General features: G+C 42.3%; 3 protein-coding genes across 4 annotated transcripts; 1 reads left to right on the top strand and 2 right to left on the bottom strand.

Moving 5' to 3' along the window:
* Nucleotides 1–244: 244 nt before the first annotated feature.
* LOC109528660 (keratin, type I cytoskeletal 18-like) lies at nucleotides 245–5,675 on the bottom strand. The gene is made up of 8 exons (XM_019891542.1): nucleotides 5,120–5,675; nucleotides 4,323–4,405; nucleotides 2,969–3,125; nucleotides 2,733–2,894; nucleotides 2,535–2,660; nucleotides 1,477–1,697; nucleotides 1,197–1,231; nucleotides 245–900 (listed from the first exon to the last, which is right to left on the bottom strand). Exons 1-8 carry the CDS (start codon nucleotides 5,471–5,473, stop codon nucleotides 665–667), a joined length of 1,374 nt encoding a protein of 457 aa, XP_019747101.1. The 5' UTR covers nucleotides 5,474–5,675; the 3' UTR covers nucleotides 245–664.
* A 711-nt stretch (nucleotides 5,676–6,386) lies between these two features.
* Nucleotides 6,387–12,176, top strand: LOC109528661 (intermediate filament protein ON3-like). 2 transcript variants are annotated; one of them, XM_019891544.1, is made up of 9 exons: nucleotides 6,387–6,650; nucleotides 7,323–7,531; nucleotides 7,604–7,664; nucleotides 9,433–9,528; nucleotides 9,593–9,757; nucleotides 9,832–9,957; nucleotides 10,152–10,372; nucleotides 10,859–10,884; nucleotides 11,600–12,176. In XM_019891544.1, exons 1-9 carry the CDS (start codon nucleotides 6,489–6,491, stop codon nucleotides 11,794–11,796), a joined length of 1,263 nt encoding a protein of 420 aa, XP_019747103.1. In that variant the 5' UTR covers nucleotides 6,387–6,488; the 3' UTR covers nucleotides 11,797–12,176. The 2 variants fall into 2 exon arrangements, with proteins under 2 accessions (XP_019747103.1, XP_019747104.1); XM_019891545.1 differs by lacking the exon at nucleotides 11,600–12,176 and adding an exon at nucleotides 11,554–11,564 and having other exon boundaries at nucleotides 6,392–6,650.
* Nucleotides 12,177–12,270: 94 nt separating this feature from the next.
* LOC109528269 (G-protein coupled bile acid receptor 1) lies at nucleotides 12,271–16,789 on the bottom strand. Its single transcript, XM_019890649.1, has 2 exons — nucleotides 16,501–16,789; nucleotides 12,271–14,638 (listed from the first exon to the last, which is right to left on the bottom strand). Exons 1-2 carry the CDS (start codon nucleotides 16,505–16,507, stop codon nucleotides 13,539–13,541), a joined length of 1,107 nt encoding a protein of 368 aa, XP_019746208.1. The 5' UTR covers nucleotides 16,508–16,789; the 3' UTR covers nucleotides 12,271–13,538.
* Between the last annotated feature and the right edge of the window lie 509 nt (nucleotides 16,790–17,298).

The following is a 17,298-nucleotide window of genomic DNA, read 5'->3' as shown; positions in this document are numbered from 1 at the left end:
AATATGAATGCCATTTTTGATACAATATCTTTTTATTCCACTTGGTACTCTTACCTGACCTTCACCACTTCATTTTACGCGATGGTTTCAATACCCCCTTCTGCGCTTTCATGTCATTGTCATTTGAGGGAAAAAAATAAAACACTGAAATACCACAACATTTATCTCGGGTTGTGTGTGTATAATATCCGGAGGTGGAAAACACTACCCACACTCTGTACGTACGTCGAAATGTGGTAATGGAGGGGGGGAGGGTATTTTGTCAGGCAGAACAATTATATGCTACAATTAAGGTTGACTTGTGAATTCACCGGTTGCTATTGAATACTAACGTTGTATTCAACTAAACAGGCCCAAAGTAAATTTGTGAGGAAATTGAGACGAGATCATTATTTTAGTCATATGTACAGTATAATTTTTGTGTCGTTTTTGTTTGGTGGATTTAAAATATGTGCCTTGGCTCAATAAAGATTTGGAAACACTGGATTAGAGATTGATGAGCCTCAAGCCCAACAAATGTCACACAGAAGAAAAGGAAATTTGACATTGAATTCTTTATTTTGAAAATGTAAAAGTGATATTAAAAAAAACAATATAATTCATCATTCTGTGACAAAAATGTGAATTTGCAGGTTTATGGATATGACCGCAACAAACCATTGGTTCAAGCTTTTTCTTTTTCACCCTGATTTTTGGCCTTTTCATCTTCAGACTCAGATGAGGAGCAGGAATAGTTCTTCTTAATTTTGAGATTTTTCTTGACAACAAGGCCGTCGGCTGGCTTGGTTGAACCTTCTGCCTTGACTTCAAGACTCTCCATGGGAGCTGGCTCATTTTCTTGCTTCAAAACTTCTCTTGCCGTTTCTTGCTCCTCAGAGACGTTGCCGTCATCTTGCTTTTCTTTGGAAGAAAACAAAAACCGGCTCGGATTTCCTCTCACACCTGCAGAATATGCTTCTCGGTCACCCTGCTTCCCGTGAAGTGTTAAAATCATGTTGCATGCGGTGATGCCGAAAGTGCACTTAAGTTTGATTCAAAGAAATAGTTCACATGCTGATGAAATGGACACCAGACCCACCAAATACTGAACTACAGGACTTGCACTTTCTCCCCCCGACTAATGTGATGAGGGTTAGGTTCGCTTTACCAGGAGATCAGGTGACTCATGCTTAATTTGTTTTGGATTCAGGACTTACTGTGGGGCAGAGCATCCTCAAAAGAAAAGTCCAAGCTGTCAGAAAAGAAGAGGACACAAACAGTCATGCACTGCATGTCAAACATACCAGTCCCATCACATAAAAAGGACAGAGCCCTGGACATGACCTGGGAGAAAAACATTAAACTGTGACCACAAAATACTAATTTGTGGCCAGGAAGGAGGCTTACAAAACTGAAAAGAAGTCATGTCTGCGGTTACACAGAAAACCATGAGTGTGACATCGTTTTTTGTTGCCGACGTCATCCTGCTGCTCCCACCTGTCAACATTGCCGGACATCAGCTGCTGGTAGTTATTGATCTCGGCCTCCAGTCTCATCTTGACACACAGTAGGTCCTTGTTCATCTCCAACTGGCTCTCCACATGGGCCCTCACCTTCCTCAGCTGCTGTTCCAAGTCCAAGATTGTCTGGTTGAGCAGGCCCAGTCGATACCCGTTCTCCACATTGGTGAACTTCAAGCTTTCCTCCAAATTGTAGATCTGCAGATGGGTCAGTTAAGGCCGGAGATGTTCCAAAAGTCACTATACACTTAACTTTTTTCTGTTTTGTTTGAAGTATCATTCAGACAGACTTCAGGCCATCATCATTTGACAGCTCAGACTGTATTATATCTTTAGCTTAGCTTTAGCGTCTCATTCCTTTGCTAGTGGCTTGCCACATTGGAGCACCAGTCCAAAATTTATTGCTTGGCAAGACATTTTTCTGCCCCCAACGTTAGCCCAGCACCAGTCTGAGAGGCTTCATGGCCGCCACAGTGCTTCAATCAATCACTGAAACAAGATCGAAAGATAATCAAACAGCTGCAGCTCATTCAGAATTCTGCAGCTTCTAGGTTTTGACTACAACAAAGAGATGGTGAGCGTCATAATTTCCCGCTTGAAGACTTTCAACAACCAGCAGAGAACGATGCCGTATACTTAAATAACTGCAAAGTCTACCCTGTCACATGCTGACGGCTTCATGTCTGTCTGAATGATAACCGAAACGGAAAAGGGGAAATAAAAGGAAGCGAATGATGACTTTTGGGGCACCCTGTCCTTTTTTTTTTTAATATACAAAAGCAGTTCCAGGTGGCAAATGGAGAGACACAAACATTGGAGTTGGAGCAATATATACTTAAACACTCATGCAGTCCCTTTTACTCCATAAACGACCCGTCTGAGGTATGTGGATTTGTAAATCTCCTGTGACTGGTTGGAGAAGAGTCCACAGTGGACCCAAAGTCACCTGAGATAGGCTTCAGCTCACCCTAATGAGAGGAAGCACTGAAAGAAAATTGCTGGCTTTCTGGATCATTGAATTTCGGAATAGCTCACCGTGCTGTGCGCACCCTGAACCTTGATCTCCAGATGTTGCTTCTGCTTGAGCAAATCTTTGAGCTCCGTCTTGCCCGACTGCAACCCTTCAGCGTTGCGGGCCTCTTCAACATTGATGTTTTCAAACTAAAGAGGATGCACACAATGAAGTAAGTAAAAGATATTGCGGAAGCGATTGCGAGTATGGATGTCAGGTACCTTGCTCTGGTGCCAGTCTTCGGTCTCCTTTAAGTTCTTTGTGGCAAGTTTGTTGTACTGCTTGCGGATATTGTTGACAATCTCGGGCAAGCTAGAGTTTGGAGTTTCAATCTCCACATTCACCTCAGAGTTCTTGATCTTCTCACGCAGGTCGTCTACCGCCTACAAAACAAAAGAGACTCGAGTTACAAAGTGGATTCAGCGCTCAATTTGGTGGTGTTGGTGTTGAGACTCGCGTTTTTGTGGTCCTGCTCGAAGAGGGTCAGTTCGTCCTTTACTACATCAATCTCCTTCTGCATCTGCTTGTTGCTCCGCTTGGTGTCCTCAATGTTCTTCTTCAGCTCATCCAGGTCGTTTTCAATCGCCTTCCGAGCCTTCGTCTCATCATTGAACCTAACATACAACAACAGCCATGGAATAAATATTATTACCGGCACCTCAACCAAGTCCGCAAAAGTTGAATCAAGGCAACTGAACTCCTCCTGGACCTTTCTCCTTTAGTCCCAAAACTCTTTATCACGTCTACATTTTACTGTAAATAAAATTAAAACCTGAAGAGGTCAAATCAAAAAGAAAATCCAAACAGCTTTTTTCGACAGAGAACATTTTTGAACTGAAGACCCTAAATAAAAAAAAATAAATCTAAAGGCTTTGTCATTTGTAATGTTTACAAACATTTCAAATCAGTATCCATTCAGGTGTTGAAAAGCTAAATGGTCATTCAATTATCCCCAAAATGTTTACAGGCAAAATTCATCCATCCATCCATTTGCGGATCTGCTTATTCTCACGAGGGTCGCGGGGCATGCTGGAGCCTATCCCAGCTGTCTTCGGGCAGTAGGCGGGGGACACCCTGAACCGGCTGCCAGTCAATCACAGGGCACACACGGGCGTACAACCATCCGTGCTCACACTCACACCTCAGGAAAATTTTCCAGTGTTCAATCAGCCTGCCATGCATGTTTTTGGAATGTGGGAGGAAACCAGAGTACCCGGAGAAAACCCGCGCAGGCACAGGGAGAACATGCAAACTCCACACATGAAGGCCGGAGCCCAAATCGAACCCTGCACCCCTGCACCTTGAGGCCATCGTGCTTACCAGTCGACCATCGGGCTGCACATTTCAAACAATTTTTTTAAAAAAGAAAACTGAACTGAACTGAAAAAGCCAAATCCAGAAAATCTCAAAGGCTTCAACAGTCCTGAATTGTTCACAAATTCTGAACTGAAGAAGCCTTTTGGATGAAAGGTGAAAGGTCTTCCACACAACCAAAAAGAGTCTCGTTGCCTCCAATCAACTTTTTGTCCATTACCATGACCTGGATGACTGAGAATCTACACAGTCATACTTCATCTAATCTTATTTTCTATTTTGGATACCAATGTGTTTCCCAACCTTCACGGAGCCAAGGCACATATTTCACATAAAAATTTTAAAAAAGCCGATATACCGAAATAACGATCATGTCTTACTCGGCGTGGTCAGTACGCATTCAGTTTGACACAAAACTATTGTCTTTAATGACGCGATACTCATTTTAGCTCCTTCCATCCATCGGGAAACACAGAGATATACTTCATGACACCGACTTGTTTATAAAATCAGCATTGGCCAGTTTGGCGTTGTCAATCTGGAGCAGCATCTTGGCATTGTCCATGGTGATGTCCTTTATCTGAAAAAATAAAGACATATTAGCAAAGGTACTTCAAAATAAACTCAATCTGTGATTCCCAAAACCCGCATGGAAAATTTTCATTTTTACCTTAACTGGTCCAAAAATTGTAATCAATTTGCTATAAAATTCATGTGTAGTGAACCCCGCCCTTTCTCAAATAACACAAAGTAACAGACGACCTGGCAATGTTGGCGGCTAGGCGCTACTTTTTCTCAGTGAAGCGCCTCAACTCACTTTAAAATAGTTTATTGGCACCAAGATGCTACCGAATTGTGTTCAGCAATACTTTTATTGCTCTGGCCTTTCCTAATCTGTGAGATTTTCAGTGAATAGGAATTTAACAATGCCAAACCACAACTTTGAGGGGGTCCATTTCATCTTGCTTTGTTTATTATCTATGGCACAGATAATCACAATTATTTTCCACTCTATAGTAGAAGGTACAATTAACATGTTTAGCCGCTTGTTACCAATCATGGAACAGAATAATAGTTTGGTGTTCAACTACACAGGTTGAGTATTTGCATTTAGTAAAAAAAAAAAAAAAAAAAAAAAATCACCTCACCCAATCTAATTTTTTTGTGGATATAAAGCACTTTTTGTGACATTTTTATTTGATGGTGTTCCAAGAGATTTTTCAAATGTAAAATATGTGCCTTGGCTCAATATAAGTTGCAAAAGTTGCATTAAATGCTACAAAGTGTCGTCTACCTTATTCTTGAGGTGATTCAGAGGCTTTTCAAGCTCTTGCCAGTCCCGGCCCTCTGCCGTTTTCCTTTTCACCAAAATCTCATCGATCTCTTCCTTCAGCCGCTGGTTCTCCTCCTCCAGCTGCTTCACTTTGTCCAGGTAGCCGGACAGCCGGCCATTCAAACCTCGCAGCGTCTCTCCGTCATCCGCGGGGACGACGGAGGTCGTGGCAGGGGCGCCTGCACGAGGCGGAGCCGAGTCCCGGTCCGAGTGGTTACGCAGCACATTGCGCAGCCCCTCAAAGCTGGCCAACGACGCCCTCGATCCCCTTCCGCCCGCCCCACCGAACATGCTTGCAGCCGTGTTGGAAAGCATGAGAAAATGATGAGCAATCGAACGCGACTGCTTTGTGACAGCAACAACAAAACTTGATGGAGACGACGAATCCAGGTGGGGTTTTATAGTAGTTTTACGCACCAATCCAATCCGCCCCGGTGATCCTATTGGCTAATAGATAACACCCATCAAAGCTGAAATTCAAGCTTTGCGGGTCCACTATTTCAGTCCCCCCCCCCCGATCTGTAGTTAAGTAACGAAATACAAATACTTCGTTACTGGACTTCTTTTTATCATTTTTAGATATCTTTACTTGAGGATTTATATTTCTGAATTTTAGTCCTGGTATCTTTGCTGTCTTCCTTTTATTTTTTTTCAAAATAGGCTTGTTATTTGTTTGATTGCGGCGAATCATTGCGGCGAATTATTGCGGCGGTGTGTGCGTGTGTGTGGGGGGGGGGGTGGGGGGATACGCGTTCTGATTCACTTTATTTGTTCAATTAAGGTATATTTTTTAATCACATCACGGGATAATCTTGAAACAAAAAAACATATTTGCTCTTATACAGCATGCAACATGAAATGTGGATCTCCCACCGGAATCATTTTTCTCAGTGTAGAGCAGTAACAGGCAGCATATACACTACATGTACTCTTCTTTCTAGGCGCTATCCAAGCCTAGCACTCAGTTGCATTTTGCAAATGTCTTGATTAACTGAGATTAATAAATATACATGAATGCTTTTATCTGTCATTGTATCTCGCTTTTTACGGTAATTTATGTTCTTTCTTTCTTTCTTTCTTTCTTTACCGAAGAAGTACCAGTCTTTTTTTAGCACAACTATCTGTATTTCTACTTGAGTACAGAATGAGTACAGTACTTTTGCCACCTCCACTTTTTCCTTTTTGGATTGGAGGCTGGCAGATCTGGAGGGAGGCAACACGTGGCCCTTCCCCACTTTAAATGAAGGTGAGCCGGTGAGCTCAACCCATCCTGCACCGATATTTAGTTCTCACGTGTTGTGCGTAATCTCGCAGTCCTCGGCGCCTCGCGATGTCCAAAGGCAAAAATTACAGCAGCCAGTCGTACACCCCCAGCGGTAGCTCGACGCCAGACCGAAGCAACCCGAGAAACAACGTTTCCTCGGTGGGCAAGTTCAGGGAGAAGGACGACATGGTGGGACTCAATGACAAGTTCGTCAGGTTGATTGAAAAGGTCAGTTTATGTTATGATAAATTGACATATTTGTGTGGGGCGACGATACTCGTTTGTGTTTCACTTTATTTGCTGTAAATCAGTGATGTCCAACCCTTTTTTTCACTGAGGGCCACGTGCAGAAAAATGGAAGATGGGAAAAAAAAACATAATCAAAATTAAAAATAATCATGATAGCTTGTCGAACTAAATTTTTCTATTTTTTAATTTCTTAAATAAAAACAGGGATGGATATAACATTAGAATATTTTACAGTTTTACATTTAAAAGTATACAACTTCATTCCACCTATTTTTTTTTTTTTTACATTTTTGGAAAATAATTAAGAATATTGTGTAATCTTCCTTGGAGTTTGAAGAAACGTAAAGATCTGATCTTGACAAGGTAAAGAGTAGAACTTAAAGTCATTTAAAACCACTGTAAAATGAATATATTTATCACAGTGTAAATCTATTGTACTGTATGTAACAAAAAAAATCTTGTGTTTTGTGTTAGATTTGTTTGTGGAAGTGAGCATCTACAGGTTGATAACTGGCATTTTAGAAACGTATTATTATTATTTCAAATATTTTACTCCATGTAAAAGAGGTATTGTTTCTGTGATTCTTAAATCATTATGAAAACATGCATTTATTTGTTTATTACCAACCATCACCTGTCTTCATGTGTCAGGTGAAACACCAGGAGGCTGAAAACAAAAAACTGGACACAAAGTTGAAGATCCTCCAAGGCCAGGAGGCTTATGAGGGCAAAATTGAGGGCGTGGTGAAGCAACTGGAGGAGGAACTGAAGCAACAGATTGACAAATTACTTAGTGACCATGCGAAACTGGAGGATGAGCTCTTTCGGAATCAGGAGGAGGTGGAGAACAGCAAGAAGAGGTGACAGCTCAATGTCGCTGACATGTTCTGTCGACGACCGGCACTAAAATTCTGATGTCATTTTGGCCTCAGGTATGAGGATGAGTTGCTGAAGAAAGCCGAACTGGAGAATGAATTTATAGTCACCAAAAAGGTACTGTAGCTACTCCTGTTGCTTCTCCAAACTTTATAACACGCTTGTAATTTGTAAAATATATTTGAACACAAAAAAACAGAAATTGCAAGCATATAACTTCCAGAAGACACTGTATGCATTTTAGTGGCTGTGTGATTAGATAAATAGCAAAACTTCATCAAATAATTTGAAAAAGTCAATTACAAAAAAAGGAACACACAAAATCTCTGCCTTGAAGCTTTGCAGGGATCATTTTTCCACACTGGCTAATGTTACTGCAGTCGCTGCGTAGAAATAAGTTGTTGCGTTGCTTGGAGTAAAGAGTCCGTAAAAGACAGAGAATGTCCAAAGTTTAAGATAAGAAAACCTTTATTTGTCCCACAATGGAGAAATTTGCAATCGACAGCAGCAACATTGAAGGGGGGTGGGGTGGTAGAAATGAAAAACAAAGTATCGCATGCACAAAATGAATGAAGATCATTTCACACTCAACAAAGAATATAAAGTGCAATGTGTACCATGAGAGCACCTCTGTGATTGCCAACACAACATATCAATGTTAGCGAAAAGGGACACTGTGTCAAAATGTGTTGATTTTTCGCTGTTCAATATTTCAAAAACCTTCGATTAATTTCAATAATATGGAAAAAATATGCACTATCACATCAATATAATTTCTATATATAATTGTCGATGAAGTAATCGCTAATTATATTACATAGGATACGCCTCCCCTAAAGGAGGCTGCCATGTTTCACCACCATCTTTCTGCGATGGAAACCTGAAGGAGACCAGCTTAGCCAAGGTAGTTCCTCAATATGATGACTACAGCGTGTGTAGTCATGTTATGCACTTACGCCGTCACTTGTGGGAATACTACAAGTCGTTTGGGCTGACCATTTCCTTGCACCTCTGCTGAAGAAATCGGTGGTAGGCTTGCGAAAAATGGTTTCTCTAAGGCACTGTAGTGCACATGCTTCGAAATAATAAGAATAGGAATAAGAAAACCTTTATTCGTCTCACAATGGAGAAATTCCCAATTTACAGCAGAAAAGTTATGAAAGGAAGAAAGTAAAAGAACAAAAAGTATAGGAGCTGCCGTAAAGGCAAATGCACATGCACATGCTTTGAGCTTAGGTCGTTGCATTCTATTATTTCACCACAAGATGGCACTACATTCTACACACTGTGCCCTTAAGATGGCCTGTCATCGTTAGTTATAATGTATCACGCGGTGAAGGACAGACACAGTGGCTGGTAGACTTTCAATCTTTTTATTGTAAACAAACACATAATAAGCATCTTCACATACGATGTCCACAGGGAGGGGGGCTTGCCTAACGTTTAACGGGAGGTCATTCCAAAAGGGAGGGACCGGCAACGAAGCGTGTCCAGTAGTGTCTGGTCCGCTGACCTGAGGCTTTGGGCAGGTACATAGAGCTGGATGAGCTCAGAGATGTTAAGTTGAGGGAGATGATTTCTAGATTTAAAGACAAATAAAATAATCTTAAAGTGATTTTAAGGCAGACCAGAATTTAATTTATGTGCTCCCTCCTACGAGCTCCAGTGAGGAAGTCAGCAGCAGCATTTTGGACCAACTAGAGATGTTTGAGGGAGGACTCGCAAATAACTCAGCCGCGCCGAGTGGAAGAGCATTCATATGTTCTACCTCTCACTACTGCACACCTAATGATCGACCACAGCACCCTGGTTGGGAATCACTGCATTAGGACACTTTTGGATAAAAAGTCATGAGTCTCATGTATGAAATTGTGCTTTGCAAAAGGATGCTGATGAAGGTCACTTGGAAGCTGTCAATTTGGCTCTGGAATTGGAAGATCTGATCGGCCAGCTGGATTTCCTCAGGGTCGGCTATGAGGAGGTAACAAGGAGGTTTATTTCCTGTTTGCTTTTTACCCCCGCTGACATTGCGGCACTCCTCGCAGGAGATCAAAGAGCTGGAATCTCAAATCCATAACGAGACAGTGGTCATACGAGAAAACAGCAAGCGGTTTCTGGACATGAATGAGATTGTCGAGAATGTCAAGAGTCAGTACGCCAACATCGCTGCTCGCACCAGGGAGGAAGCCGAGCACTGGAACCAGAAGAATGTGAGCGGGAAGACGTTACAAGTCAGAAGTTACCCAATTGATTGACACTACTGATTGATTTCTCTTGCGTTTAGATGGATGTGATGGTTTTGAAAGCGGGCCAGCGAGAGCAAGAATTGAGGGATATACGGAAAGAGATCTCAGACATGGTGCGCTTAATCCAGAGGCTGAATGGAGACCTGGATGCTCTCAAAAGAAAGGTTGGTGTACAGCGGTGGCAAAAGTACTCACGCTTAACTAGATGTACAGATACAGAAAAAAGGCTCTGGTCAAAGTAAAGGTGCAGTCGGCACCTTTCGCAGGTTCTTTCCAAAGTCTGAGAAAGAACGCTATGCCTCGAAAGTGTGAATTTGTGACATAGAGTACAGTCATTTGCATATTCCTTTGCCTGTAGGAAGAGTCTCTGAAGAAAGACATCAATAATGCAATCATGGAAGGCGACGAAAGCTTGGAGAGGGCCAGCAAGGACATCGCCCAGCTGGAGGAGGCCCTGAAGCGCGCCAAGCACGACTTGGCCGGCCAGATCCGAGAGCACCAAGAGCTGATGAACCTCAAGCTGGCCCTGGATATTGAGATCACCACCTATCACAAGCTGCTGGAAGGCGAGGAGCTGAGGTACAGTTGAACCAAGAGGAAACATACTCATGCAGGCTGTTTTAAACATATACAAAGACGATGGTGGCAAGTAATGAAGTATAGTTACTGTACTTAAATAAGTATATTTTCCATGTATCTGTATTTGAGTGAGGGCTGAATGATTTTGAAAAAAAATCTAATTGCGACCCCCCCCCAGTATTGCGATAGTGATTTAATGTCTGATTATTATTTTCAAGGTCCGTTTCCCATGTCTTTGCGGTTACGTGACAATCAACATTCAAACATTTTTTTCGAGGGGGGGGGGGGGTATCATGCCCTCTCTGGTCCTCTCTCTGGACGCCACACTGCCACTGACTTTGACTTATACTGCGGTCTTTTTTTTTTCTTCTTTTAAACACTAGTGTCTGTACTTGTATTTAAGCACAGAGCGTGAGTGCTTTTTTCACCTCTGGTGAAAGGTGATCAGCAGTACTTACCACAGTGTTTTGCTCTGTCTCTTTGCAGAATGAACAAACTCATACGTACCTCAGGTGAGAAACTATCTGCAGTGAATGTCCACGGTGACAAACCATACGGTGCAAAATCATATGTTGGATTTTTAGCAACCTATTTCTATTACGCTTTCCGACTCATTTGCTATCAAAATGAGGCTCCAGCATGCAACGCGACCCTTGTGAGGATAAGCTCATTAGAAAATGGATGTATGGATGCATGGTTATTTACATTTTATTTTATTCTCTTTTTATGAATTACAATATTATAGTGTGCTCTTTTCCTAGTTAAAAATATTGAGTTTTTAAATGTTTTTACCTTTTTTTGTGAAAAATATCTGCATTAACTCAATTAAGGTTGGGAAACAATGACCTATTTCACAGCATATAGCAGGATGGTACAGTGACCAGAAAATACAAAACATTTTAATAGGTGAAAACAGTTTGAGAAAGAATCTGGATTTAAGTGCATGACAGGAATTAATGTACACAATTTTGCATGTGCCACTGGAAGCGCCCGCCACTGAGAATCATAATGACACATTCCAGATGACTTTCACACACTATATTGTAATTGAGGGGGAAACCATACACAGTACTTTTTTAAAGTACGGTATAAAAAGGAATAAAACTGTATTTTAAACAACTCCTGCATTCATGTTATTACAGCATTGTGTTCCACTAAATCCAAACCTTTCTTTTGCTCAGATTTCTAAAACGAAACCAACCAATCCACCTCCTTACTTGCACGCAGACCTTCAGCGCCTTCCCCAGCGAGGAGCACGTGAGAAGCCGCAAGCCCCAAAACCAACCACTATCATCACACCTTACCTCATCCAAGCAGCAAGTCCCCAAGCCGAGAGACGGGTGCTCATCAAGGTGCACGTGGAGGCAGGGAGAGTGGTGGCCCAAAGTTCCCATTACACAGATGATTACAAGAGCCCAGAATGAATCAGGGAATCATCATGCATCAGTGTCGTGCTAAGAAATCGGATGGACATTTTTGGGAGCATTTTTTTTAAACATATAATGTCATCGGGAGTTTTTGCTTCATAAATAAGAAAAAAAAATATGTGTTCAGTTCTATTAATTTTGGCAGTAAGGCAGTATTTGTTTATGATTATGATTGATTTGGCAAAATGTGGAATATGGCTCTAATAAGTCTTTGTGACATGTGTTCTTCCAGTGTGGAAAACATATTTGTACATGGACTAAACATGCTGGAGGAACACCCAGATCCCATGAGGGTATCCCATCTCTCCTCACGCCATGCATAATTTCAGACCTTGTTTGCGACTAATTTCATTAAAGTCTGCCCTTTCTCCTCGGTCCATCTTTGCACTCTGTCTTCTTTCCACCCACGTGCTACATGCTACATATTTAAAAGCCCATTTTCAGTCAAGGAAACACATAAGACGTGCAGCATATCATCCACATTTATTTCAAGATGTAATTTCCTCTTATAGGCTTTGCTTTGAAAGCAAACACATCTTTTTATATACAAAGCCAACATTTGCGGTCCTTACGGTGACATTTCTAGCCTCCTAATAAACGTCTGCACGGAAAAAAGGTCAATGTTATTCCTTCTTACTGTAGATGGACCACTCTAGGGAGTGCATCCCTCTCTCCTCCTCAGCTTGCATACCAGTACATAGATAAACACTGCTGGGGAAAGTGGGAGTAAACATTGCAGGCAGGAGGTAGAGGGAAACTGGTTACAATCATTTCAAGTGCAGCCAAAATAACAAGACATGACGCTCAAATGCCATTATCTGGCGACTAATTGTCATGAGTATGGTTTTCCTGCGTCAAATGTAACAATGCCCCATTCACATTTGCCCTGCCATTCATTGGCAGCCTGTGCAAGGTGGTCTGCTACTTTTATACAACAACTTCTCCGGCTCCTACTGCTATCGTTAGAAGAGTGTTAACAAAAAAAAAAAAAAAAAACTGAGTTCTTGCTTCTGAGTTTCCAGTACTGTACAGCAGGGATTTTCAAAATGTACCGGAACTGGGGCCCCTTACAAGAATGAAATCTTTCCCATCAAGCCTAACTACAATGTGTACACTTAAATGTGAGAGGAATTAAAAAGTTCTTGACAAAAAAGATGTCAGAATGTTGTCATATCTGCTAAGTGTAAATTTGAAGCTACTTGTTTTCAGCTGTTGGCTCCAAACAAGCTAGCAATAGCATTAGCCCGAATTTTAGCACAAACAACACACTGGTTGTCTTAGTCAATTGTTTGTTGACTAGTAATGTTCAGGCTTTTTTTTTCAGTTAGAGGATAGTGTGGCAAGAATGAAGCAAACTCACATTACACAACTCCCGTGATCAAACTTGGGCGGATAACCGGAGGCGAAAGTTCACGTTGCCATTGCTTCCAGTGTGAATGCAGCATAATACTCATTATTTGGGGGAAAGTCTTGTGTTTTGTAAACATTTTGAAATATTTTCATGAAATAGTTTAGTTTTGTGATAAACTGACCTCTAAAACTGCTTTGGAAGGTTTTTTTTTTAAATCAAAGTTTCCGTATTAGCCTTCCTGGAATCGGAAATGAAAAAAAAAAAAATCCTTTTATTTAATTCACAAAAAACGGAGACGTCTTATGCCTTTGAACCCTTCAGTTGTATTCAAATGAAAGCCAAAGATTACCATGAATAATGTATGTCTATAGCTGCATCTGAACAGGAGCTACTCAAGATTGTCATTGGTATTTTCCCTTACTTCAGGCTCTCTTGATGTCAGCATCTTCTGCCTCAACCTGTCTCGAAGTTTCTGTTGCAGTTTGTACGCTGGTTCTGTGTACTGCCTGTTGGCGAGGCCCAACACCAGCGGCACCACAGCCATACTGCCGATACCGGTGCACGAGAGTACGATGAGTGTGTTGGAGTTCCATTTGGTGTCGCTGATCAAGAAGGCAATGCACACGTGCATGTAGATGAGGTAAGGAACCCAGCATGCAAGAAAGGTCAGAGACACGGCCACCACGCAGCGAGTGTAGCGCATGTTCAGCCGCTGTTCCCGGTCCGAGGGCTGGCCGCGCTCCACCGAGCGATGAAGCCGGCAGATGTCCTTCAGTTGGCCTCGTGTGATCCACAGCACGCGTCCCGTCATGGCGGCAATGGTGAGAATGGCAGGCAGGACGAGACCGTAGACCTCCAGGTAGATGAAAGCGTTGGGGAACACGCGTCTGTATGAGCAGCACGCGGTGACATTGGTGGAACAATTTGACGAGACGCTCAACTTTTGGCCACGCGCGCAGCAGCCGTTCCAGTCCAGGCCGGTCCAGTTGTTCCAGCCGAAGGCGGGCAACGACGCGTACAGAAGCGGCGGCGCCCATACTAGCAGCAGGGCCAGGGGAAAACTTCGGTGCATCCACAAATTGCTGTAGTGCAGGGGTTCCGCGATACAAATATAACGCTCGTAGTGGACCATCACAAGGTTGAGCAGAAACGCCAGGAAGAGGAAGTTTGGGAAAATGTGCGCCACCAGGCAGGAGCCGAAGCTCAGCTCTCGGTTCAGTCCCATCAGAGGTATGAAAGGCAGAGCCACGCCCGTGCACAGGTCCGCCACTAACAGGCTCAGGAAGAAGTAGTTGGGGGTGTTGTGGAGCTGGCGGTTGCACACGATCCCCAAGATGATGACCAGGTTGGCCAGGATGATCGAGGCCGACAGCGGAACCGTGATGGCGTAGATGAGGTGTTCCCGGTTGAGCAGAGCGCTAGGGTCGCCGCAGTCCATCGTTGGGGATGTGAACGCAGGAGCTGCACTCCCATCAATGTGCGATGACCCTGCGGGACGCCCAAATCACACCACTTTAGACAAGGACACCACAATTCAAGTGTGAGTGCAATTGTCACGTTCACTTGTCATTCACACGTACGAACAGAGATGTAGTCGTGGCGGCCTGCGCATTTGGCACATTTTGGTTACTCGACTTCATCTCTTAAAACCACAAATATCACATCAGTTACAGAAACCATCAATACTCTACAAACGTACAATATGGAGCAGTTCCGAATCAATACTTAACATGACAAAAACATTTTAAAAATGGAAAGAATATATACGCTCCTTGATTAAAAAAAAAAACACCGGAGGTGTAGTTATAGTACCAAATGTGTAGGTAATATAAAATAAATATAAAATAAATGTAAAGCTAAGCATAAATCCCTTAATTAAAAAAAAAACAGACAGGAAAAAAAACTATGAACATTATATTAAATATTCTTCTGGTTTTTTTCTTGCCCTCACATTGTTGAACAGTGCTGAATTAATTGAAGCATAATTAACAGCTTTGAAAACCAATCCTGCAATTCAAAAATTCAATTATGACCTTGATTCAAAAGGTATGTTTCGGTTAGATTCTGGACCGAAGCGAATAATGTTTTTGGATTCCAGAAATGGAGGCTCGCACAAAGTGCGCTAAAAATATTTATTTACAGAAAACTGCACTGACAAAGACAGAAATCGACGGCTCAATAGGAGCCAGGAAAAACAACGCATAAACAAAAGTGCTTGCAAAAGCCAATGTACTAGAGAACACCGAGAATAAACAAATGTTAAGAAGCCAATAACGCGAAGCCAAAGACCAAGAGCAGTAAGAAAAAATTTTAACTAGCAACTAAAATCTATGACTAACGATTGCGACTATGGAAAGTAGCGCGAGGTTGAGAAAGCAAGGTCACTAATCCAGCAGCCACTTGGAAACTTGACGGTCCTTAAATACTCGTCAAGGCTTGATTAAGAAACACGGAATTGGTGCGCCTGCTGGAGGGAAATGCCCTTCACTCCAGCTGGAGCCGAAACACAATTAAAACAGACTCAACATGACAGTTTCAATTAAATTCAAAAGAGAAATGTCGGCCAATCTTCTCTTATGACTTCATATTTTCAGATTCGACTCCAGTCAGTGCTTCACCGGTCATAAACGGTCATAAACGCACGTCACCGGTCGTCATGTAGAGTCGCTACAGTTCCTCGGAGTCCTATTGCTTTAAATGCTGCTGCCGTAAATGATGACAACATCAATTGCACTGGGTCACCTTTCCGAAGCATTTTTAGAATTCGAGTAAGCTTTCCTCCAAGAAAACCAAGTTACCTCGCTCAAATAGGAAAGTTAATTGCCGAAGCGAAAAACAGAATCCAAAGAGGCCCCTTGTTTCATTGACTTCAGCCCGCACTGCTGATTGTGAAGGCTCTGGGCAGATTAGATTGACATGGCAGAGACATCGAGGCCAAAGTCTGAATGGACAAAAAAATAAAAATAAATTAACATCCACTTTTATGTACTGGGAGTGGTGCAGCCAAGAGAAACTATCCAAAATGATGACAAAAGACAAATTCCATTTCAGGAAACAAATTCAGGTTAGAAATGTAGGTCAGTGCTTATGATCGCATTAAAAAAAAAAAAAGATCCCACATGCTTTTTATCTTGAATTAAAACTGCAGTTTATGAAGCAGGGAAGATGTTTGCAGAACCTGCCAATAAAACCACCCTTGCATGTGACACATGTCAATGTGTAGATTGCATCCTGTATCACACCCGCCCATTCAGTTCTATGTTATAGGAAGACCTGCAAGTCCCACAACCTATGGAATATTACAAAGTGAGCGTTTTGCAAACAAACTAGGTCAGTGAAATCAGGTTTACCTTTCATCGAAGATCCGTCTGGTCTTACCACTTCAGCTTGCTATCATCCCTTCTGCCCGTCACATCTGCGGTCAGATGATCATAGTCGCTTCCTTTTTAATCCCTTTAGTGGATCCCGAGATCGGGAAACGTCACAAGACACTGCGGGAGATCAACCCAGACGTCCGTCTGTCCACACGCCGTAAAAAGGCAGACGAGGAGGAAGAGGAGAAGGAGGAGGTGGATGAAGAGGTGGAGAAGGAGGAGAGGCACCAGTCTGACCCACTGACTTGCTCTCTCAGTCCCTTGCATCTTCTTCCCCCCCTCCCGGCCAGGGTGTACATTTGTTCCTTTCATAATGAGATTCATGGTTAAGATTGGTCAGCAGCCAGATTTTGCAACCGCTCTGAGCTACACCGCTGTCTAAAGTCATGTAATCAAGTTCCAGGTTGATGCTCACTGGGAGAATACTCAATTTGGTGAGCGGATTGCTGGAACACAGAGAACCAAACGGAGGTGGCAAAGTTATTCGCGATTTGTACTCAAGTAGTACTAGGGAAAAAAAAGACTCACAAAAGAATGATTTTTTTTTTTCACAGTCAATTGTATACACTTTTTAAAAACTTGGGACAATGGGAAAAATACGGCGCAAAAAAAGTTTCCCTCTTATTCATTTGCAAAGTGGTCACATTGATTAAAAAAAAAAAACAAAAAAAAGTTAACTTATGCTGACTCAAGCTTTTATCTGATCAACACATCCTGCTGCCATGGCGTACTTTCAAATGTCATGAGTCAAAGTAAAAGGCACGGATATCTGAA

Source organism: Hippocampus comes, unplaced genomic scaffold (genome assembly GCF_001891065.2).
Source record: "Hippocampus comes isolate QL1 unplaced genomic scaffold, H_comes_QL1_v1.1 scaffold174, whole genome shotgun sequence".
NCBI classification, from domain to species: Eukaryota; Metazoa; Chordata; class Actinopteri; order Syngnathiformes; family Syngnathidae; genus Hippocampus; species Hippocampus comes.
This window is presented reverse-complemented; position numbering and strand designations above follow the sequence as displayed.